The sequence below is a fragment of the Papilio polytes genome, unplaced genomic scaffold (assembly GCF_000836215.1).
Source record: "Papilio polytes unplaced genomic scaffold, Ppol_1.0 DF823177.1, whole genome shotgun sequence".
NCBI classification, from domain to species: Eukaryota; Metazoa; Arthropoda; class Insecta; order Lepidoptera; family Papilionidae; genus Papilio; species Papilio polytes.
In genome coordinates this window covers 1,185,948-1,212,082 of record NW_013526027.1, presented here as the reverse complement: position 1 = coordinate 1,212,082, position 26,135 = coordinate 1,185,948, and the positions used below count along the sequence as shown (strand labels likewise).

Below are 26,135 nucleotides of genomic sequence, written 5' to 3'. Positions count from 1 at the left end.
CAACCGATAATCTTAAACTTTTAAAAATATTAGCTTTTCCACCGCTTTTCATAATAATGATGATTTTATGTTAACTACTTACGTAAATCTTCAAAAACAGATTACGTTTTGGGGATCTCTCCATCATATATTTTCTAATTTAATTCTTCATAAGCAAATCTTCGATAGCGTATTTAATCCGATTTAAGGGATCGTATGTTCGAAATGTAATAAGCGAAGGCTCGTACCGCGATCCGGGTCGATGGCATTCAGAGCGATTCAGATCATTTTATTGCACACTATAAAAAAGTCAAGAGCTCTACGTTGTAAGAGGCTTCTGTTATAACGAATGTTAAAATGTAATTTTATTTTTAACTAGCTTTCGCCCGCGACTCCGTCCGCGTGAAATAAAAAAAAAAGCTGAGTAGCCCATGTGTTCTTCCAGAGTATCTTCTACGTATATACTAAATTTCAATGAAACCTGTTCAACCGTTTAGGGGACCAACTCTTACAAACATCCATCCATTCATCCATCTAAACTTTCGCATTATATAATTATTAGTATGATAACCATATATATCATAATATTAGTATGATAGTGAAATTTCCTTCATGTGTACCAACGTGCATGTAGTTTTGATGTTAAAAAAATTTCACTTTAGAACTTTGATAAATAAAAGAACATAAATAAAAGTGTTCTGTTTTTAGGAATGATTGAAAACCGGCACTTCGGTGTACACCGAGCACATGACGAATGAATTCCTTTTCATTTTTTGAATAAACTGCTTTCTTTCATTCTTTCATTGCTTAATATATTTAATGAGGTAAATTTTCGGTCATCATCATCACAAAACGCCATGGCGTAGATGTATTTGATTATTGAGGAACATAAGTTTAAGAATCCTACCAACATTGATAGAGATTCGATCGTGGGAACCTTCAAGTCATAAAATATAAAAATAGCTTTTTACAATTTTTATAGCTGGCAATTTACTCGCTATCTAAAATAAACGTAAATTAAAACACTTTACCAGTTTTTTTGAAACTTCAATATGCGCAGACGTCTGCAACTTTAATGAAAATTGACAATAAAAACGTAGACTATTGCATATATTTTTATTTATAACTACTTGTCCTTAAAACAGGACCAATTTTATAGTTAAAACCAATTAATAAACAGCACACACGCTTATGAAGGAAGGAATCATTTGATATACCAAACAATAGCATACAATTATGAATTAAATTACATTATGTAATTTGTTTAATTTGTAATAACTGTTTATTTAAATATATTTTCATATTAACTAATTAGGTAAGAATCCCGTTTTTTACGAACGTTACATCTTTAAATGCTTAACTTATTATCGTAACATACTTCTATCTTTAAAATACAGTAGCTGAAACTTGCGACTTTGTTCACGTGGAATAAAAAAATAGTTTAAAAGTATAGCTTAACTATGTTACTCAGTGATGAATTAAATTTCAATAACTTACACAAATACAAATCTTTCATCTTTATAATATAAGTATATTCCCATGCTATATATGTTTTTGTTGTTCATCTAATTATCGACGGCTTTACCCATGGAACGCAGCCTTAGTGATTTTTGATGAGTCTCGAAATTCGACTGAGTTATTCGTCTCGCATTAAGTTGCGTTGCGTTTTTTATAACGCGGTCCGTAATTAGTTTAGAAACCGATGACTCATCTGTTTCTATTGGTTGTCTCGGTAATGGAAGAAATAGGAACGTACGGTCAGCAGATTTGATTCATATAAAGTTTTGACTGTCACAATATTAAAAAGAATACATTCATATTGAAATTCTTACATAAATACATAATTAAATTGCACTATTACTTAATTAATATGTCGCATTAATAAGTACAATAATCTTGTATTACGATTTAACATTTTGGTTTTTTTCTGACGCTACCCTAGATTTAGAAGAAACTCTTTGAAGTATACTATGAATTGGTCACAAACTTTTTTGTACGTTTACTCGTTCCAAAGTGCTTATAACATTTGTAAGTATTCTGCTGTATGATCATCGTCAGTTTTAAAAAACTTATCCAGATTTGACCAACATACAGCATATTCAAACAAAGAAATTCTCATATCAGTTTTCAAGAACTGAACATCCATACGACATGAACAAATAATAACAAAATTACGATGCGTAGTCGCAATGTTTTCGTCGCGGTCGTAATCACGTTATGATTGCCTTAATAATCGAGATGCAAAGCATAATGGCAGGTTAATATACCCTGCTATAATTAATATCCTCGCAAAGAACTGACGCCTTTGACCCGCCAAGGACAGACAAGCTGCACGCTGATTTCACGATTCGTCGAAAAATTTGATATTCCATCACGACTTGATTATATCCGTAGCAACAATACTGTGTTATTAATTATTTTAATATGCCATTAGACACGCTTTAATAAAAACATATTCACAACTAAGTACAAGACATTAAAAAGTTGGCTGCTGTAAGTTTTAATCTTTCCTTTCCAATAATCAATGCGATTACAAACAACGTACATATCTAGGTAAAGTTTGGAAGAAAATTAATTTCAGCTGTCTACAAATATATAGGTAGCTTTTATAATATTGTTGTTCAACAGATGTTTAGATTAGTACTAGCATTATAGGGAGGAAAAATTTGTATTTTTGTATGTATTGAAATGAGTCAAAAACTGGGCCGGTTTCAAAAATTATTTCACCGTTAAAAAGCTACGTTACATTTTTTTATTTCACGTAGACAACAGCTAGTAAATAATACTACAATATTTGATGCTAAGATTGCAATAAGTCACTTGAGTACGCGTTAACAATTTAATGTTCTTAAAACGTATACGTTAAAAATCATACATAACTAAAGATTATTTTCATAAAAGATGGGAAACTATTAAATACTTTACTATACGAGCAACGTTCTCACCATAAACCTGTACTAGAGTTCTGAGGTATAAAAATATGCCGCCATAAGGGTGAGGCAAATTGATATAGGTAATAACGATACAAAAAAATGTATACTGTGAACTATACCTATAATTATTCAAAGTTTATTATATAGTAGAAAATATTGTGATGTTTGCGTTAATTGTTATTTATATTATTAAAATAAATTGTACAATTTAGAATCCTTTAACTGCAGACAAACGAACGGGATAGTTTTTCATTTACTGATTCCTTCCTTAAGGTTTTAATTCAAATCCATTACGTTAAAAATTAAAAAGCTTAGTTTCAAAGCTGACAAATTTCTTTGACTTTCAATTTGTCTTTTTTTCTTTATTTGTTCATGAGTTATTATCGTATCGGAGTTTGCATTATCTCAAGGCTCATATGCAATTATGATTGGTCCGAGCCCACATATAATGGGGACCGGGCAAACCTCCATGCGATCGCTCAAGGGGCTGCAGCAAAAAGGGATATCAAATTAATACTGAATCCATAATAAATCAAAAGGGGCAGGTGGTCGAAGTGAATTTCGCCTACGGATATCTTTAGAATCGATCGTGTTTGGATCTTTGCGTGATTCTATGCTTATTTCGATTAAATATTTAAATTATGTATCTGGAATTTTAAATATTTCGATCTTAATATAATTTTTTCATTCTTTCAAAAGATATAATCAGTTATATATAATAACGACACAAATAAATCTAATACTTTATTACTAGACAATCCTATTATATCATATTCTATTGATTTTTTTTTAAATCCACAGCTATTTAATAACTTGTTCTTGCTCCAACAAAACGGTAATTGTTACTTCCTTTACTATTACAAGTGTTTTAACTATTTGGAACTATCGCAGCTGTTCATTAAAAAAGAACCATCACTCCAACAGCCATAGAACTGGTTTTAACTTACGTATAACGTCCATTTGAAATAATCGTGACCGTGGTTGAAGAATAATTAGACAGAAACGTTGTGCGCGCTCCGATCGCTGATTTCACAGTTTCTTATTGGATTTTGAAAGTTCTGTCTGATAGAGTTGCAGCTCTTGTTGCAGCAATTTTAGTATACGGAGAACATTTTTATATAAATAGTCAGTTCACCTGCAACGAAGAATTGAGGACTGTCGTTTATTTATTAAGAGATACGTCAGTAAATTGCCGGAGGGAACTTGATATCGAAACAACAATCTTCGGTGGCGGAATCTGTTTTTACAGAGAAACTCGAACGGACCAGATTCGTATGCATATGAATTGCAAACTCGAATGTTAAACTTAAATATAATGCATATATATAATCGAGAACACCGAAAATATTTAGAGCGGACATTAATTGGTCTATACTTGAATAATTCAGATGCCATTATTTCGAAATCGATAAGGACGATGTGGAATTATTTAAATTATACTTTTGAGTTTGGCGTGTCTGGTTGCAGAATACTTTTTTGTCTTTAAATTCCAACCAATTATGATTGCGTGATTTGAATCTTTAGATATTCTGATTCCAAATTCGGTCGGTCAAAATAAAAAACTGTTATGGAAATTTGGAATTCTGAAAATTCAAAATGTAAAAAAAATCATTGTAACTAAAAAAAACTTGTTTATAATTATTGAAATGACGCACAGAAGGCTCAATTTAGTAACAATAAAGTTTTTGTTAAACATTAAAATATTATTTTGAAATTGGATTATCAAAGCTAAGTAACCATACTTTATTAAGCTGTTGCTTAAACAGTTATATTAACTTAAATATTTCTTTATTCCATTCCACAAATAATACCTATCTAATGTATCAAAACAGTTATCAAAACCACTTCGTTATTAATTTGTGTAATTCCAAAAAGAATTTCTCCTAAATTGTTCCTTATACAATTTTAAATATCAGTATAAGGGTTTTAATTTTCAATTAACATTCTACCGATATAATCGCGTCCATTAATCATGCTTTAGTAATGGCAACAGAGAGAGCAGCGTTGGATCGTAAGACCTGTCTCATATCTTCACTACTTATACCTGGGCTTGATAATGTCACATCAATGTGAGACCTTTTATTCAATTTAATTTTAATCTCTGTACCGTATAGAATATCGAATAATTTATTCTATATCATTGAATTTAATTTAACCTTATGGCTTATGAAGATTATTATAATTAGAGTTTTAATATTCAACGAATACGCAGAAGATTCTTACATATTTATTGAACTAGCTTTCGCTCCGTCCGTGTGGAATTAAAATATAGCAAGTAACCTATGTGTACCACCTAACAACCCTCTACGTCTATGCCAACTTTCATCGAGATCCGAGCAGTTTAGGCTACAAACTATAACAAACATCCATCCATCTAAACTTTCGCATTTATAATATTAGTAAGATTACTTTTTTACATTAAATTGTAGTTGGATTTCTGATGATTAACTTTTTTTAATCTGTATTTCTAATCTGAGATTTTTGACTGATAGCCATAGATGATAACAACAAATCCACTAAATCACCAAATGTCCATTCGGTACAACCTGAATGTATAAATACATTGTGGTTTCAGACAGTGGTATTTTATGTTGCCCTGGTACTTCGATTAAAATCTAAAGCAATTTCAACTTTATGCCAATGAGATAAAACGTAAAATAAATCGTGTCCACATAAATCTCTTAACGCAAGCGTGGGTTGACAAGACATAAGCTTATCGGTGCTTTAGTTATATTCTGCTACTTAGCATAGTTTTTTTAAAAGCCATTAAGCTTGTAGTAGCAGTATGCAGCTGAGTTTTATGATACATTGAAATAAAGCTGGTCCATGATAGAAGACATTCTAAGTTTTGTCTTTCACTGTGTTTAAATAATTTACCTGTACGTAAGTACACTGATGTTACATCCATGAGAGCTTACATTTAATAATTTCTCAAATCTTACTTCACAACAATTTTAAGCATTCAAGTTGAGCATGCGAGCACTCGCGAGAGCTTCGATCAAACATTTCCGAGTAGTTTTGAGGAGTCTCTGAGCAAACAGTGACCGGTCTTATACAAACACGTGGCCGCCGGTACCTACTCGACGGCCTCTAAACCTCCAGCCCGTAACCAAACAGTATTTACATTGAATCCTCCACTTGAATACGAATAAAATAATCTTCAAACATTTTAAAAACTTAAAATCTTTTTTGTCTAAACTTTATCAAACAATGGACTGTGAAAAAAATGAAAAACGAGTTTCTAAAGTATCCGAAACCTTAGATACTATTGTCATTTGTAAATGAGAGTTGGAAAGGCATCCCGACGGAGACTGTTCGTCATTAATCATATGACGACGTGAGTAGTTAGATAAAATCCATGGAACGTTAGGACTGTTATACGGGGACGTGCGCACAGCTTTCTTATCTCTTAGACATACAATATTTTGTTTACTTGTGAAAACTTATATGAATAACTGTTAGTTTTTTTTTTTAAATAAACATAGAATGCGAGATTAACTCGAGAGAACACTAGCGTTTCTAATATAATTACGATTCTGCTGAGGTAAAAATGTACTCGATTATGTTATTCTGGATTTTTATTATAAGGCATACCTTATAGTACGTAAGTAAGCTAGAATTAGCCTTAAGTATATAATATTTAACAATTTAGCTTAAAGAAAAAAGTGATAAACAAGTGATTTTACTTTATTTTATCTAAAAAGAGTCCTAAAAAGAAGAGAATGAGAGTTTTATAATAGAGTATATTCTTTGTATACTTTTTTCTTCAACGAACATATTTTCATGTAATTAAAAACATCGAAAAGGTAAAGCCATTATAGTTGATGTTATCAAAGGTCTTGGATGGTCGTCTACGTTTGAGATACTGCGTTTAACCGGTTATCCTTGGTAACTTTAACCTCTGGCCTGTAATTTCTTTCCCATATCGAAGTAACCACGTGTGTTGAATATTTCGTCTTGTAATCTTACATTTTATTTTTTAAATACTCAAAATATTAAAGACATGATTAAAATATTCCGTATATACCTTTCTCATGGTTTATTGTCATCTTAATCCCTTGATATTTTTTTTCGGAAAAAACCAAGTTCGTAGACAAAAGACAGTTTTGAAAGAAAATAATCGTGTTATTTATTGCCAACGCTCCAAAGAGGCGATATCTAATCTTTTCTAAGCACGTTTAGGCTCATTTTATGAGAGATTAAGAACTGATCGTTTTTTAAAACGTTTCGATTTTTAAATAGCAAAAAATAGACGTGAATTTAGATTTCAAATTAAAGGTTTAAGAGAGTCTTATGTTATTATTAACCCAATGTTTAGGCATATTTTTATTCCAAAAGAGTTAAATGAAAACTAACTATTTTTTTTTCATAGTTAAAACTTAAAATCATCTAATACGGCTCGTAACTATATACAACATACAAAAGTGGACACCTTTAACAAAACTATCGGACAACTGTTGTACTATTGACGATTGTCGATTGTTTCTCAAGCAAATCAACAGTTCAGTTACACAACTAAAAATTGAGTAGTGACCTTCATATAAGCTCATAGGAATCAAAGCGAGATTAGTTGTGCGATAATTTAGTTTCAGGTGTGCGCACGCCTTTATGATTCGAAACGGAAAGTTTATTTTAATATGATACTCCATTTGATTGCTAGCCTTATGTCACGTTTAAAAATAAATTGGTTATCAATTAATACATTTTATGTGATTTCACTATTTCCTTTAATGTCATTGAACCGACATTTATATACATATTTATATACATTAGTCAATTAAGATGCGTATCTGCATTGGTAATATGTTAATTAAATTCGGACCAGGATTCATAAATGTCCGTTTAATTATACGATAAGCGAAACGAGTAAAGCCACATGAAAGCCGAATAAAAACATACCTGTGGTTAAATTACTCTCAATTACTAACGATACTTAAATCCGATTTACGATGAAACCGAAATTAACAAACGCCTTTTACCCCGTTGGCCTAATTGTTAGTATGGTGGCTCATAAATCATATACTGAGCACAAAATTGTAGCAAGGATTCAGTCTAATTGGATCTGTACATAACTTGGACCTATCGATGTACATTGATTAATAGCATCTGGAGACCTCGATATAATTGCCAGCTGAGATCGTCATGAATCAACTGCCAGAGTTATAAATCTGATAAGTGGAACTCGTTTCGAACGTACACCACTTCCTAAACTACTTCGACCCGATGCTTTTCTTACTGTTTTATTTCTCGGTATCTAAGTCGTTTATTTTTAAATTGCTTCGAATACATTCTCTATACTCCATTAGTTTGATTCTTTTTAAAATTTATATTAATTAATGTATAGTTATTAGAAACTGTAAAATGTAATATCCTGAAAGAATATTATTATTTGCATTCAACAACATATCTAAATTAGTATTTCTATAGGTACATATATAAAGATGCAATATTTTCCAACAGTCTGCGTCTTCGTTTAAACAACTGTTACAAATGAATCGATTAATAAAATATAATCTATAATATTTAGCAACAAAAACTGTACACGTATTGAATTACGAAACCAAACGAATTAAAAAAAAAACTGTATCAGATTGTATTTCAAAACTATCCAACCATGCTCATGTTCGGTATCAACTATCCGATTTTTTCAACAAAAAGTGGCGCCATCATTTATTTTTTGTAGTAAATTTTGTTAAATACACAAATGACATAAAAAATAATCATTTTATAGCTACATTATGTCACAACAATTAAGACCAGTGTCTATGTTATGATGCTATAAAAAATATAGCAGGAAATGTGTTTAATGAGCTACTAGATTTAAATAACGAAAGGTGTAATAAAGATGGTAGATTGTCGCAGCTGTTTTAATTCGGTATATTAGCTTTGTTTTATTCGTATTTAACGTTATGACATTGATATTAGAAGACCGAAAATGTGAAATAAATAAAATAGCCGTACACAGTTGATAAATACCGACTTTATCTGTGCACATACCCTCTCATTTAACGTGGAAGATGGTTCAAGTAAAAAGAGGTTAAAAATAACACGTGTAAAGTATGAGAAGAGTTACATGTAGAACACAAAACTAGTAGACTACACACGAAGCAGACAGTCAGGTGCAGACCTAAGACATAAAATACTTTAAACCAAAAACGCTGGACTTGAAAAACATCTTAATGTAGGCAATCTTAGATGGGTGTTTAGTAGAAACTTGGCAGTACACAAGGTACAGCACCTGACATGTGGTGCCAGCCCACAGCTGAGTCAAGTCTGCAGCGCGATGAATGTTTGCGTCAGTCAGAGGTGAAATTGAGTGTGAAGCGGCAGCGGCCAGCCGTCGCTCCCATTACGTCGGTCGCGCTGCGCCCAGCACCAAACCGGCTGAGGACGCGCTATTGTATGTAGCTGCCAAGACATGACATGAAAAGAATAATAAAACCATTATTTCTTTTTCAATGATTCTACAAGTGTCTCTGTAATCCAATTTAATAACCAATAAAGCAGCGCATCTGCGTTAACTTCAAGATTGCTTTAAAAACTTACTAAGGTTTTACCAGACTCCTGTTTCTCACTTTTATTTAAATCTTAAAATGACGTTATCTTCAACAAATTATTTTAAGTGAAAAAACTTATTTCAGATTATCTGACGCTATACCAAAATCATACATTAGGTTTTTTTTCATTAAAACAGAACGGGTTAGAATAACTTGGCAGCTACATACCACAGCGCGTCACGGACCAACCTCCTCGCTCCGCTCCATTAGTATTTTCCATTTATTTTTTGTCCACGTACCTGTCCGAGTTTGGGGATTTGACTTTTTTTATCAAAGCCGCGCGACGAATACAAAATTTCTTTGATATACAAAGAAAAATAAATCATGCTACGTTGAACTATGCTAAGAAGCATTTGTTATTTCTCGATAAACTTTAAACAGATATGCTAGTTAAGGAACTGCGTAAATGTATGAAATTTACGCGAAGCTATTAAAAGTAAGTCGTATAAGGCGGTAAGTTATTTACTTGAAAAGCTACGCAACAAGATTGCAAGCTCTTCTTGTGCTGCTCGGAACATTAATGACTCATTGTAATACGACTATCAATTCACTACTTAACAATCTATTAAAGTCCGCGTAGGCTTCGATCATGAATTTATTGCCTCGAGCATTTGAATTTTATATAGTGAAATTTATAATTGAAGGGTTGATTGAGACCAACGTTTTATTTTTTTTCTTTGCAGAAAAAAGGTCCAAGTAAAGAAAAAAAATGATCTATTTAATATTTTTTTGATGTTAGAAAAATTATGTAATTTTTTAAAACTTTCTAGTTGGCCAGTTTCTTTTAAAACAAACTAGCGATTTTATTTTTAGCAATAAGTCGCAAGAAAAAAGAAGAATAATTATTCATAACATGTTGTAAAAAAAATCCGCCACTTAAACTTCCCACGATAAACCGCTACCAACTTGTGTCATTACCAAAACAAAAAAGAACGAAAGTATCCCAGCTAACTGACAAGTCATTCTGTTAAAAGCCGGCGAGCAAAAAAAATAGTATTATGAGAATGCTAATACTCGGGTCGTTGCGAAAATGTTCGCGCGAATGCTATGCCTCATTTACATTATGTCATACTGCCTTGTAATCGTTCAGCTACTATCCATGCAACAAAGTATCTTTGGTTAAGCTTAACATGTTATTGAGTGTTTCTTATTTAAGTCTGAGGTATACCTTTCCTACTTTGTCGTACCTTCAATATTAATTAGCTTTTACTCGCGACTTAGTCTACGTGAAATTAGAAAATAATAAATATACAGCCTTTGTTACTCACTGATAATTTTTAATGCTGAAAGAATTTTTGAAATCGGTTTTGTAGTTTTTGAGTTATTTCAATACATTCAAAAATGCTAATTTTTCACCTTTATAGTATTTGTATAAATATAGATTGGCATTTACTGTTTTTTTTTCATCTTTTATTTTGTGTTATAATATCGGGATGATTTTTTTTAGAAGATGGCACGTTCCTATAACTGCGTAAAATAATTAAAGACAAGTTATTTTTGAAGTGAAATAAACAATCGCCAGAAACCTAATGCTGTGATGTATCGAAAAGAAAAAAATATTTTATTATACAAGTATTTCGATTGAAAACTCCGTTAATTATATACTCGTATATCAAACAGCCGGTTACAGTTAATGATCGTTAACTTACTATAAAGATAAAGTTATCTCATAAACTTTTACGTTTCAAGTCAATAGACATGAAAAGAAAAGGTGTATTTTATTAGATCTACTAGCTATCGCCCGCGACTCCGTCGGCGTGGTATCAAAAAAAAGCAAAAGTCTATGTGTTTCAGTGACAGACCATCCCCTGCATCTATACCAAATTTTATCGAAATCCATTCAGCCGTTTGGGTTACAAACTCTAACAAACATCCATCCTTGCATCCATCCATCTAAACTTTCGCATTTATAATATTAGTATGATATGATTACGGCCGAATACTGAAACAAATTTTAAACACTTCGTTTCGTAAAACAGAATGAGAGGTATATGTTTGTTTTTCTAATTGTGTTGAGAGGTGTAACCGAAAAGAAACAAACATTCTTTGCAATTAATTTTCAAAGAAGTTCAAATAACATATTTATGTTAAACATGGGAATGTTTGGTTGGGTAGATGTTGGTTGCTATGTTCTTGTATGTCATAGTTAAAGATGTAGAACATAGTCTGGAAGAACACATAGGCTACTCACTACGTATTTTTTAATTGCGGATATAGTCACGGGGAAAAGCTAGTTTTTTATATAGTTGAAGCATGTCATTACTACTCTTTCGTAGAGTGACAATAAATTGTGTTAAAGGTAACCGAGTTGCTTGTAACTTGATAAAAGGTTGCGTGGGCTTGGACGGTATTATGCAGCAGCTGGTAAGCATGTCGCGCAAGCCTTAAAACTTTATATCATAATCCGGATGGCTCATACGAATAGAAGCAAGATCATTTTCCTCTTATCTCATTAGCCGTTTTACGATCAATTTATTTCTAACCAGTTTGTATCATGCACCATAAATATATAATTAAATATTTAATTACTAACGAAGATTTTTGAGTTGTGTTGATGTTTTCAATCTTATTTTTGTATTTGAAGATTTTAATAATTAAATTACAGAAAAAAAAGTATTAAATAACGCCATCTCTTGGAATTTACACGAAACAGTTCTGGTACTTTTAAAATGATTACATTAAGTTGCAAACAGAAGTAAAATAACAAGCTATTAAGATTATATTCTAATGTATGCTGAATGCCCTAAAATAGTACGTTATAAGAGTCAGCTAGTTTATTATACAAATCGCAGGTTTATGTAAATAAATACTATTTATAAGCGGTTTGATTTACTCGAGTGTCGCCGTGCGCCTTGTAACCGTTTTACAAAATAAATTTATGTATTATCTTTAGCTACCGTTTTGCATTTGTGTGGGTTTTCTAAACGATTTCTGTTTCCTTATGTGTGAGACAGGCGTTATTTTTGTTACGGTAAAATTGTTAAATATACTAGAAACTACTTTAACTAGATAAATATAAATTTTCAATATTAAATAAGTTAATATCAATTACGTTAAGTTAGAATTAAAAAAACTAATATTTTTTGAAGGTAGAAAATATCTTATTGGGCTTCGTTGAAAACATATAACATACTTTAGGATGAAATATTTTTAATTCTCTAAAAAAATGATTCTAAAACCTGAATAAATAACAATACATATCTACGTGTGTACTCAAGTAATATTTCTACACGATATATCTCCTTCGATAGATGGATAATATTAAAATCTATAACACATCATTTATCTTCGTGAGAAAATTTTTAAGTAGTTATAAAAAAACTGCGAAAACATTTGTATCCGTCGCTTTACTATCATGGCAATAACTAAAGTTCGGTATCATTAATCTAGGCGATAGAAGGCTTAGATGTAGAGATGAGTTGGGCAGTGCGGGGCTACGGGTTGCGGCGCGCGGGGGGGATCGGCCACTGACCCGCCGCGGCATTCCGACGCGCCGCGGACCTGCTCTCTTTACTTTTAAATAGAAAATATATAAAACCTCCATCGATGGATTCGAAAAAGTTTATAGTACAATGAATTTAAAAAAAAGTGTGACGTTCTTTTTTCGAAATATCAAATCAAATCGGAATTAGTTAGGAAAAGAAATTAGAATTTGAATAGATAGATAAGCATTCAATAATAATAGGAACAACGTTTTAATCTTGTTATTGTAAATACATTATTGGGTTTTTAAAAATAAAATTAAAAAATTAGTTACTAGCAAAAAAATAATTATACTTTATTACTTACTTTAAGCATTTAATAAACAGGGAAATGACATAAAAATACAACACATTAAGTTATCTGCGTTCTAAAACTAAATAGCCTATTAAAACAAGATTAAAATACTCGTATTTATAGCGGCATGAATTTATACATTTAGCATTGGTGTATTTTATCACTGTCTGACAGTTCTGAGAAGTTATTACATCTGTCGGTAACGAAAACCAGTCGATAGGCAATCTAGAGCCCACGATTCAATTGAAAAAAGAAATGATATCTTGCTCGGATCGATTGAATACCTTCGTACACTTTCATATTGATACATCCACTACATTCTTGACTAGCTGTTGCTCGCGACTTCGTCCGCGTTAAATAAAAATATATTTAAACATACCGCTCATGTTACTTACCAATAACGTAGCTTTTTAATGGTGAAAGAATTTTTAAAATCGGTCCAAAAGTTTCTAAGTTATTTCAATACGTCAAAAAATACAAATTTTTCCTTTCTATAATATTGGTATATGAGAATAGATATATGTTTTTTTTATTGAAACAAATAGAACCAAATATATTTTATAGTAAGTGCAAAGAATAATGGTTAAAAAGTTCCAAATATAACAAGCGGACGAAAAAAACGTTTAAATGTACATATATGGATAAAACCAACCAAGAGTGCGTTAATTTTAGCGACGTAAAATTAACTAAAAAGTAAAAAACAAGTCCCAAAAACGTCAAGAAGGAATTTGACTTCATTTTTGGAACACTGTCATAACAATCTGTTTGCAAAAATCGAGGACGGTGCTCGGGAACCTGTTCTCGCGCAGACTATGTTCGGTACGTTTTCTCAATGAATTCGCGTTCTCAAAAATAATAACGACGATGTTTTTTAACCGCTTAGTTGACTGACCGAAAGTTTTTGTACAATCACACCGTGCAAATCCGCTCGACGGTTATTAAAGATTGAAATACACAGTTTTTATATTCGTACTGTCAAATATGAGTCACTTCCACGTTTCCATCTCGAATTCTAAGTGTAAATTCCACTTATTATGCGGTATACGTAATTGAAAATTTTAATGTAAGCCATTAACGCTCGAACTCCTCTCCGTAATTTCGGGGTCCACTTTTTTATCTTCGTTCTTTACCTTGATGGGATTCTAAGCGTCTGTCCATCGCGATGCCTATCTCGAAGCATAATATGAAAGGACAGACGTTACTTATATTTTATTTAACGTCAGAATTGATCGAACCGGTGCGATAAGACGGCTGGCGGGGAAAGATTTGTTTATGTCATTAATTATGAATATTCTTTACGATTATCTCGAATTTAAATGTAGGAGAATTAAAAAAACGCCTCTTGTATCTTGACCAAACTCCATCATTATTAATAAACTAGATACCAATGTAACTTTTTTATTTGACGTCGTCAGTTGAGATTACTATAAACATCAAGGTTCGCTCATCTTTATTGTCATAGTTTATATCGTTCTTCTTATACATTTGGCAGAATTAAAAAAAAAACAAACAGTTATTGACAGCATGGATAAAAATCCTACGTTCTTATTCTGTCTTTATAATGAAGATGTCCAACTGTTAGGGAACAACAGTGCATATACTGGTAAAATTTCGAGAGGATGTTATGTTTAGTCAGAATTTTTATTGTCTAGGCCGGTTCGGTGCGAGCGTTTTCAAAGTAAGTCGGTAATTGCCTTGTTAATTTGAATACGTTACCGGTCGCTTTGATCTCTGTAGTCGTCGGACCGGTGCGGAATCCGTCATCCGACTTTAATCGTGCATAGCCACGGATCTCTTGATTCAATTCAAAATTGAGATATCGCCTTCATTAGATATTTCTAATTTATTGGAAGTAATTTGATGGTTGTCTAGCTTTTTTTTTTAATTGGATCGCTTTTTCTGCATCTGTTAATTAAATGAAACAGGATTCAAGTCTCGAGAACAGGTGATTTAGTCACGGTTGATTTGCAAATAACGGTTTTGCTAAAAATTCTCAGTATATTATTTTAGAAACGATCGTAAACGCTTAATTTTCGATATCTAATCAATATTTTACAATATGCTGTATTTTAGTCAAGGCATGAATTATTCATTTGGTCTTTGTTTTAATTGGCAACATAAAGGTGTCATTGGTTACTGGACAATTTACAAGGATACAAAGCAATCTCATTTTGACAGCATTTTTATTGCATGACATGTTTACAATTATTGGTGTAACAAAATAAAAAAAAAATGTGAATATAGCAAAATAAAGTAAGTTTGTAACAAAAGAAAGCTCATACACAAGCTCGTATAAACGTGTATTTCTAAATAACGAAGGCTCTATTTTGCGCCGTTTTTATCTTTATTATCTGCTAGCTTTCGCCCGCGACTCCGTCCGTGTGGAATTAAAAAAAAAAACTAATTAGCCTATGTGTTCTTCCAGACTATCCTCTACATCCATACTAAATTTCATCGAAATCCTAATGTAGGCTACAAACTCTAACAAACATACATCCATGTAAATTTTCGCATTTACAATATTAGTATGATTCTAATTTAGCGGCAAGGTGCTGGTTACTATCCATGATAATAATATAAACAAGAAAGTATTAATATTGAATGTGGATGGCAAGAAGAAGTATGAATGTATTGTTTGAAAGAGGATAAGGGTGTGAATTCAGATATGACGACTAATAAATGTAGCCAATCAAGGTAGCTGCTAAATGATTACGAATTATGTTCTAGTGATAATTCATAGAGTAAAGTTCTTCACATAGGTGAAACGTAGTAACACCAAGAGAATATCCATGCTTGCGCCACGAGTTAACAAGTCTTGCTTTGTCAACACGTAACCGGTCCTCGGCCGATTCAATATTTGCACTGCCCGCTGTCCGTGTCCCTGTCTTGTACCCCCATTCATGGATTCAATCCGACTTTCCATTTACTGTGTATTACATAGTATTAGTGGTAAAACCTTGATTTAACTAAAAACCTAACAAGGAACAATTTAACCAGCGCTAGGCTAATTGCAAAATCTACATATGATTGTAAGAATTTATCTCATCACTAGTTATAGTGGCAGTGGCCATGCTCAGTGACGTTTGATGGTTGTTTAACAGTTCTTAAGTGACAATTGTTGATACTAAATCTTCCCTATTGAACTGGAAATTACCTGTAAACGCCCTATTATTAAGGATTCTTCAAGCAAAGTCATCTCTATCAACAAAATTAATACATTTTACAGTTTCTTGAAGTTCAAGAATACAATTTTTACGTAATTTAACTTAATGACATCGTATGTTGATCGTGATAATGAAATATTTCGGAATCCGCGCCGCTGCAAAGGTATTTTGTGAGAACTTGATACGAGATTACATCGAAATCTTGATGAAACTTTAAACCAACGACTAGTTTGAGCGGTTAAGATGCATTTACACATGTTAAAATACCAAGCGAATACAACCTGTACTATAAATACATTGTAAAAAAAGTTTTTAAATATATAAATAAAGTATGTTAACTCTAAGACCAAAGAAATAATAGATAATATTTTTGATCACACTAACCTGTATTATCACCATTAAATTTATATCTATACTAATATTATAAAGAGGAAAGATTTATATTTTTGTATGTATTGAAATAATTTAAAAACTACTGGGCCAATTTTAAAAATTCTTTCACCGTCAGAAAGGTATTTTATCTGTGAGTAACATAGACTATATTATTTAAACTTACGCGGCCTAAGTCGCGAGCTACAGCTAGTTATAAATATTGTTAATTATTATTTTGCTGGTAATTTTAATAAGTGACAAGAAAACCTTTGCAATTTGGCATAATTATAATCGCAAGTAACTGTCACTTCAGAAGTATACAGGGAGAAAAAAATGTGTGTAGCATTAAAATAGTCTATGCCGTATCTTTGCAATTGGAGCGTATCCTAGCTTGAGTGTAAAGTTGTCACTAGAAAGGGGTCATTACACTTTTTTGTTTATCTTGCCATAGAGTAATGATATATTATTTACGCGTCGCATTCTCTGCATGACAACGAGCCAGTCTGTAGTGATTACCATTAAATATACGCCGACGCCACGCCGCTGCTGTCCGATGGTCAATTTGGTTTTTTCATACGCTTCTAAGAAATGTTTAAGGTTAGGTTTGAAATATTAGTATTTTCCCCCTCTCGAGTCGATTCACTTTAATTTAATTTCTTATTGAGTGGAGATGCAGCAGAGTTTTGTTAAATTACTAACATTTCATGTACCATATTACCTAGGCTCTGCATTTGTGCTTATTAATATGGTTTACGATAATAGACGAAACTCGGGTATCGGAAATCTGTACTCTTAACTATTAGACTATTGACAGTCATTGTTTTTGAACGATTATATCAGTGTGAACTTACTGTTAAAATGTTATTTTTAGGGTTGTTCGTAAGCATTATCGGTTGCATTTTCATTTTTAATAATGTAATTAATTTTAGGATTTACAACTTCCGATATTTTTCTAAATTGTCCAGATATTTGCATTTTTAATTGGGTAGGTATTTACCTCCAATAATCCGCAATTTTATACTAAATCGTGATAAGTAACTTCAATGCAAATGATAATTTATAAGGAAATCATTTATTAATTACTTCCGATGTTTATCTACGGATCCTTGTATATTTCCTGTATTAGTATTGTTGTAAATTTCCAGGTACAAGTTCAATTTGCGTGATGATAATTGTATAATTACGTACAATCTTAAAATTTTCGACAACAGATCGCGGTGTAAAATCTGCAACATATTTATATGCGGTAATTATCACTATATTGTTGGCTTGTATTCTTTATACCTAGATTGACGTCACATTCCTTTTCAATCCCAATATTATCCATCAATACAAAATCCCAGATGCGAGAAATAGTTGTTGTTAAAAAAAGTAATTTAAAAAAGTCAAAGTATCAGAACAATGATTAAAGTTTATCTCGAAACTAAAACTGTTTTAATACGTTGGCCTGGCCAATCGAATACCGCCGTTAATAATATTAATCGAAGCGATTGCCCACAAAATGCTTTTAAGTTGATTCGATTCGGCCGCGTTGGCAATACTATACAAAAACCAATTTATTCAGACCTCCATTACCGGCTAACGTGTATAATTTTTACACTTAATGGGAAGAAGTATATAAAGTTTTAACGGTCTGAAAGAACTGGTTGTAAAGACGCGTCAGTATCGCCTTGAGACTAGAGTCTCGTATTACCCGGATCACGTTCAAGGTGCGCTCGGCTAAAGTGGTGGTCAGCGACGCTTGAACGTATCGTATGTTGCTTAGTATCGATACATTGGAAATATTTTATTCATGTTCATGTTTCGGAAGGACCACCAAGTATTTTTGCAATACTTACATACTTCATATGTACCATTATGTACCAAGCAAAATCCTTACATACATTAATGTATTTGAGAATTTTATTATAAATAAATGCATTAAATATTAGATACTACATTAAAAAAAATAATCATATTCATGATTCTTAGAATTTTAATTGAACAATAAAAAATGTGCTTAATTTTAATTAAAGTGTTAATCGAAAGACATTCTTATAATTACAAAAAGCATCTATAAATTCAATTTGAATAAATGTTTCTTTACGTCCGAACACCGTCCATTCGATAAATATAGAGATCTCTTCAACTTGTATTGGACTCCGCCCCTAAGACATTAATTGTTGGTTACATGCAATAGAATAAATAATAAAAAAAACACGGAATAAATTACAGTCAATCCATACGTAATAAGATTGTGTTTCTTTGTTACAGGTACATTCACTCGAAAGAAAAACCATTCAAATGTACAGAATGCGGAAAAGGTTTTTGCCAATCCCGTACTTTGGCCGTCCACAAGATACTTCATATGGAAGAATCTCCACATAAATGTCCAGTATGCAGCCGAAGCTTTAATCAACGATCAAATCTGAAAACACATTTACTTACACACACAGATCACAAACCTTATGAATGTAATTCATGCGGGAAAGTATTCAGAAGAAATTGTGACTTACGTCGACACGCTCTGACTCATGCCGTAGGGGATGTACCTCCAGGTGACGTTTTAGATGTTGGCGAGGAGGACATTGGTCGACCAGGATCACCGATCGAACCGGGATATGATGACGAAGATCCCGAATTATCGTCACCAGAACACTCACCAGTTAGAAGAGCACGATCATCATCAATTGAGAGTGTTGGACGAGAACAAAGTGAAGAGAGGCCAAGACGGCCATCACCTTCCCCAGTGGAACGTACCCATTGTCATCATAATGAACCGAGAGACAGGGCAAGCCCCTACACAATGCGTCCACAATACATGGAGAAGCATAAGTTATCTACATCAGACTTATATGAAAAGAGAAGATACACTTCTGAAGAAATCATAGAAAAAGAGATGCGTTACACAGATATACCGGAACCGCAAGTAAGACATCCTCAATTGCAGATTCGAAGAGATTTACATCAAGTGCAGCCGCCAGATCCTTCGAAAATTGGACACATTACAAGTCCACCAATGGATCCAGGGCCTTCTGGAATGTATTTGAGTTCGTTCAGAAAAAGAACGCATCCCCCTGATATCGGAGATAACATAAGAACCTGTGCATCAGTTTATCGAAGTCGATCTCCTGAACCTACAAATCTTACAATGCCCCGTCCGCAGATTGGCAATGGCGATGTCGTAGTGGCAATGCCTCCAACAATTATGGGCATACAAACGTACCATAAATTCGGTCTTCCTATGCCCCCACCACATCCTCAAATACCATACGGATCTGTACCGCATACAGTATTAGGGCCTCAACAAACTGTCGCTCAAGATTTGATAGTGAAACATGCCCCGCCCAAAGACACTGTACCTAGCACATCGACAAGTGTCACTAATTGCAAAGAACTGCCGCCATCGCTGCCGAAAGAGTCTGAAGAAACATGCTCAAGTGCAATCGCCAATGGTATCAAGAACATAGTGGGAATACAACCGCCAACAAATCCGAAGCCAGGAACGAGTAATTCGAGTGGTCCGAAAAAAGGTTTTAGTATAGAAGATATAATGAGACGTTAATTTTGTGAAAGTTATCTTTTCAACTTATGTTACTAGAAGGATTTTGTAAATAAATTATTACTTTGTATTAGTTGTAAGTTATTTTAAGTTTGAAAGTATTACTAGGTCAAGTTACTACGTAAAACATTACTAGAGTTACGTTTGTCCGTAAGAGCTGTAAGGATTTGGTTTTCGTGAAGATCTCATAAGGTTTGTTTGTGCAGTGTTTTGTTTACCTCCAAATTTTAAAAGTTAGTTATCAAAATTTTAGGCCATACATAATTTTATTGCGTGTGTTTATTTTTAATATGCATTGTATTTAGGAAATAGTATTGTTTAGGCTGCTTTATGTTGTCCTGAAAAATATATGCAGATCAAAAGTATGAATATGACTGGTTCAAATGTGTTATTTATTGTTTAGTTACTTTGTAATTATGGTATGACTAAGTTAAGTTTTAATCTTGTAAGTTCGTATAAGAGTATTTCTTTTGTTATAAGTACTACGACTGGTGTATGATTAAAAGCTTTTATAAATGTGATGTTATTAAGAAATTTAATATCAGATATAACTATATTAAAGTGTTGTTTACATTCGCCATTTTTAAGTAAAATTAATGAAGAACACTTGGCATTAAAATAGGAAACATCATGTTTTTGACTTCATAGTCAAAGTTAGACTTAGTTAAGTAATTGCTCAGTATGTCATGTTTAAGATACAACTTTGAATTTATTTACTATTTGTAAATTCGTATTTTTATACTAATAAATTATATCAAGTAATGTTTGTTTAATTTCAAAACCTTGTGATGATCACGACAAATTATTTTGCCATCATGGTCTATTAAAAAAACTGGAGTTAGCTAGCATTTGCTAACTACAGTTTTTTAATAGCAAAAAAAAATTAATATTTTGTATAAATAAATGTAGACAAATAGTCTTTTTGGTAGTAATTATCTTCATTGCACTACTACAAAATGTAATTTCTTATATAGCAACAGCAGCTAGTTACTCGTACTATTTAACTACAAATTATCTCATTCGTGTAAAAGAAATTTTCTTTAATGTTGTCTCATCCAATAGTAACCTTAAATAGGAGATCCATAAACATGTACATAAACTAGGACTGAATAAAATAATAAATAAATGATTGGCTCCTATCTATTTAACATAAGAAAAAGTGGATAAAAGGTCACAAGAGAACTTCTAAAAATTACATTGCGCCAGCAAAGTATTGTTTCTGATTCACGATAATTCCAAGTATCTGTCTAATATCATTATATAGTGACAAATGTGCAGGGGATAGACATAAATATTGATCGTATTATAGCAAATTTAAGCCAGTATCTGGCTTTTTGTTTAAAAAATGAGGATTTGTACAAATTTATGATTATCCGTTTTGCATTTCCATATATTTTGCTATCGACGCACCTAAACTTTATAGAGATATTTTAACACCGCCAGTAGAAATTATGATTTAAATATATTGATTTGTACAAGATTTATGATTATCCGTTTTGCATTTCCATATATTTTGCTATCGACGCACCTAAACTTTATAGAGATATTTTAACACCGCCAGTAGAAATTATGATTTAATTTTTTTCTTGTTTTATGTATCTCTTGTCTACATACTTATATTTTGAAGGCGTCTCGTTTTAAATATGTTTCAAAGGAATACTTACGCGGAATATAAAAGATTAACCGACCACGATCCTCACGTAAGTACTTCAGCTAAAGAAGCAACCGTGTTTATAAGCAAAAAGGTGTTTTAACGACCGAAACTTTATGAGGGGACGCACGAAGTCCCTCTGAGTCGCACCGACTGCTACTTGGGAGTTTATGCAAATCGACCACCGCCCAATGAGAAATAACAATAAAAACGTTTTTACGATCGAATGTCGGTCCTCCGATATTATAATTCCAAGTGAGGTGAAAGTACGGGATGTTAACACTGATCATACCGTACGGGCGTAGTCGTGGTTAATTGTTGGGAGCATCCAATATATGGCTAATAACTACACGCTGCTTTATAATAATAAATAAAACTGAAACAAATTCTCTGGATAATCTGTCGCTCTCACTCTCTATCTGTATAATAAGAGTTTTAGTAAATAATAACAGCCTTACAAATAAACGCGGTATCAAGTTGAACTTAGGAAAATATTGAGTATAAGCAAATGTTAGTACAAGTTTTACTTATACTCAGTTTATTCCTAAGTTAACTTTATCCTTTATTTGTAAGGTTGTAAGGCTTTTACTGATTCAAATTATTGTTTTCGTCTTCGTTAGGACGAGAGGAAGTTCCTGGATGCGGTTCTTAAAAAGAGAATAGTAGGTATTGAGGTAGGCCTAGGCTTAAACCAGCTTGATTCATATACACTAATATGTACACAGTTTTCTTTGTTCCCGATACTTTCGCCATAAATCTTTAACGTCTGTTTCAAAATTAGGAACAGTACCTAGTCATACTGAGAAAACAATACCTCTGTGGTTTCGATACTTCTAAGGACTCATTGCCAGTTCTTGCAGTAACTCGACGTGTCATCATTGACCCGTACCCGGATCCGGGCAGTTCTATATAATCATAAATCTAGCCCACGTGCGCTGAATCCGAAATATAACGAGCATAGCTTTGCATAAAGCAATCCTCAGCGCGGGAAATCCGTACGGGTAATCTAAACCACCGCGTTATACGTGATCAGAAAGTTTAGGTTATATGGTAACTGTTATATACGTGTATATTGTTATCTTTTCGAAACAATTGCGGTTTAGTTAATCATCTTCTTGCCCTATTTCCTACGGATCTCCTCAATGTGTACTCTTCCTTCTATCAATCTTTCCTTCTTACGTATTGGACTTTCACACAATCTATTCTTACCTTCTTCGATATTCTACCTTTGTAGCTATCCATATTAATTGGGGTTTAGTTAAATACTTATTTTTTTATTATCATGGCCCTTTTTACAATTAATAAAATGAGGAATCTATTCATATTAAATAACCTGACTTTTTTTTAATCTACAATTACAACCGAATACACATTTGCTGCAGCTGCTGATAATGTTCTTTTTTTTAATACTTTTTTAACTTATTCCATAAAAAAGAGCCCTAGATGGCAAAACTGAATTAAGTAAGTAACTAACTAAAATTAAGTTGAATTTTATATTGTGAAACTTTTTCTATGTTGCAATTGCCTCTTTTGTTGTCACGTATAAACTGTTGGTTTCAATATATTGTGTCCTGATTACGTTCTTTACTTATGACCAATATTTCAAAGAAATGCTCACTAACCCTTTCAAATTGAGTAATGTTTGAAACTTAGGTAAAACCAACGTTAGTTTCTTCATATTGTGAATGCTTTTTTATTACTTGTCCTCATAACTCCGTCCAAATGGAATAAAAGAAAAGTAAGTAGCCTATGTGTTCTACCAGACTATTCTTTACATTTATGCAAAATTTCATCGATATTTGTTCAGCAGTTTAGGATACATACTCCAACGAACATCCATCCATTTAACTTTTTGTAATTATAAGAGTAGTAAGAGAAGACAATTGATCGATTTCAAAGTTTTACATAAAAAGTAGTCAACAATGTCAGTATATATGATGCTGGCTCAAAACATTACCACTTTAGGTATTTAAAAAAACAATTCAAAATTTTCTTAACATTAAAAGCTGATCAAAACAAAACAAAGAACGCACGATAATAATGGTAATTGTCTCCACGCTTTATTTTACGAGGTCCATAAATGTTACATACGCTATCTTTTTTCCAGATCTTTGTTTCTCGAACGTGTCTTTTTCCGCAAAAAAAAAAAAAACATTTCGCGCCAAACGTCAGACGCAAGCGGTGTGATCATCAATCGACCGCACCAATGCCACCGGATCGTCTGTAATTAGTTTTTTTTACATCTATCAACTTTTTGTCTGGACAGGTTTACGTTCGTTATAAAATTGATCGACGATCGATATTCAAAACAAATTAAAATCGTTGTTTTATAAAGACTTCTGCGTAGGATGGTTTCGTATTGTAATTATTTTTTTTTTACGATAAAACTGACAAATCTTGGGTAATAAGCTAAAATTTCATTTGTCGCATACATCTTTATAATACTTTTGCTAAGACAATATTTATAGAAACTTTTCACGTATAAAATTAAGAGTATATAGCCTAAACTACTAAACGTATCTCGATTACATTTAGCATCGATATAGAGGTCTGGAAGAACAAATAGGCATACTTTTGACCGAATCCCAAAAGAAGGAGGTACTCAATTCGTCTGTATGTTTTTTTTATGTGTGTTACGGCATAACTCCGCCGCTAGTGGACCGCTTTTGATATTTTTTTTATCCGAAAGGTAGTACTTGCAGGTGGGTCTCATTTTTTTGTTTGATTTTTGAAGTCAAAGACTACGACGTAGTTAAATAGTTTAGCTCAAAATCGCGCGACGATTTTTGGGGTTCTTTTGGGTTTCTTTGCTTACGTAGCCTAAAATATAAGACTTACATAAAAATGGTGTATGGAAGAATTGTAGCCCTTTTAATTTGCTAAATAAAAGTCCGCGACTGCATATATCTATCTATTAAGATTGTTGCACAAAACCACTTTTTTCATAAAAAAATATATAATTTATAACACGGCTAAACTCACGTGACAACATACATAGTATAATGTCTCACGACAGTTTTAATAAGTTTACTTTTGTTTTGTTTTACATCCACGTGGACGAACTCGCGGGCGAAAGCTAGTAACAAATACTTGTGAAACTTGTTAACAAGCTTTTACTGTTATTCCTCGTTTATTTCCTAGTCTGAAAAATAAACAGCTCCATCGGTAGATCCAACGTTTCAATTTATTATGTACATTTCACTATCGATACATTATGTATTAATTTTATAAGTAGATGCTTCAAACGTTAAGCAATTTTAAACTGTAATACAAATGAATAGGGATTATTTTACAATACCGTTTGTTAGGAATGTCTGCTCACAGTCTACTGTGCTTGTAAAGTTAATGAACGTAGGCTTTAGAAATACAATTGCGATGTGATTAAGATCTCAAGCGTCGGTCAGTGCACAAATAGCTATTTCTGAAATACTAAATAACTGTTTTATGCACGCCTATGAACAAGGAAACTGAATATGTTATCTATAATCCAAAGGTTGAACTCAATTAAGTGGTTCGTATTAACATAACTTCATTACTGCTCTAAATTGTACGGTATTATTTATGAAAATGAGAATTTCTTAATCAACATTTTTCTTTTTATTTTAAACTATATAAATATTACAATAAATACGTACAAGAACCACTTCTAATGAAGCAACAGAAAAATACAATAAATAAATGCAAAAATTTCCAATTATTTCGCATTACATTAATATAAGAAGTATTGTACAAGTAAAAACGAGTATGAAGCTATAATAAAAAGAAAAGTTGTTACCAACAATACAAAATCATACCATATTACAGAAGTAAACTTCCATCTCCCATGTTAAAGCAAAGCAAAGCAAAAACGATTCTCTTTATTATACAAATCTATATATCCAACAGTAGGTAACAGATGAATCATAAAATAGATACGAAAATAACTTTGTTTATCTGTAACATAGCTATAAAGTTGATGGTAACCGCTATTATAGCTGCAAGAAGTATCGATGTTTTGGTATCGGGCGATCTCAAACTGGTCGCATGGCGTGGCCGTTTGCAACTGGACTAGATCGCGTCTCGCCGTATAGAGTTACTACTTATAACTACGAAACTGAGACCTACCACGATACACCACCCACTTAGGGTTTCACTTCCATATTCTAAGTCTAGATGCACTCT

At 32.5% G+C, this 26,135-nt stretch overlaps 1 protein-coding gene across 1 annotated transcript in view; it reads left to right on the top strand.

Annotated features, from left to right (window-relative positions):
* Positions 1–21,072, top strand: part of LOC106105174 (ras-responsive element-binding protein 1) — a 29,589-nt gene extending 8,517 nt beyond the window's left edge. The window contains exon 3 of the mRNA XM_013285425.1: positions 19,036–21,072. Coding sequence (XP_013140879.1) covers positions 19,036–20,326 — 1,291 coding nt within the window. The 3' untranslated portion in view covers positions 20,327–21,072. The remainder of the gene's footprint in view (positions 1–19,035) is intronic.
* Positions 21,073–26,135: the final 5,063 nt, after the last annotated feature.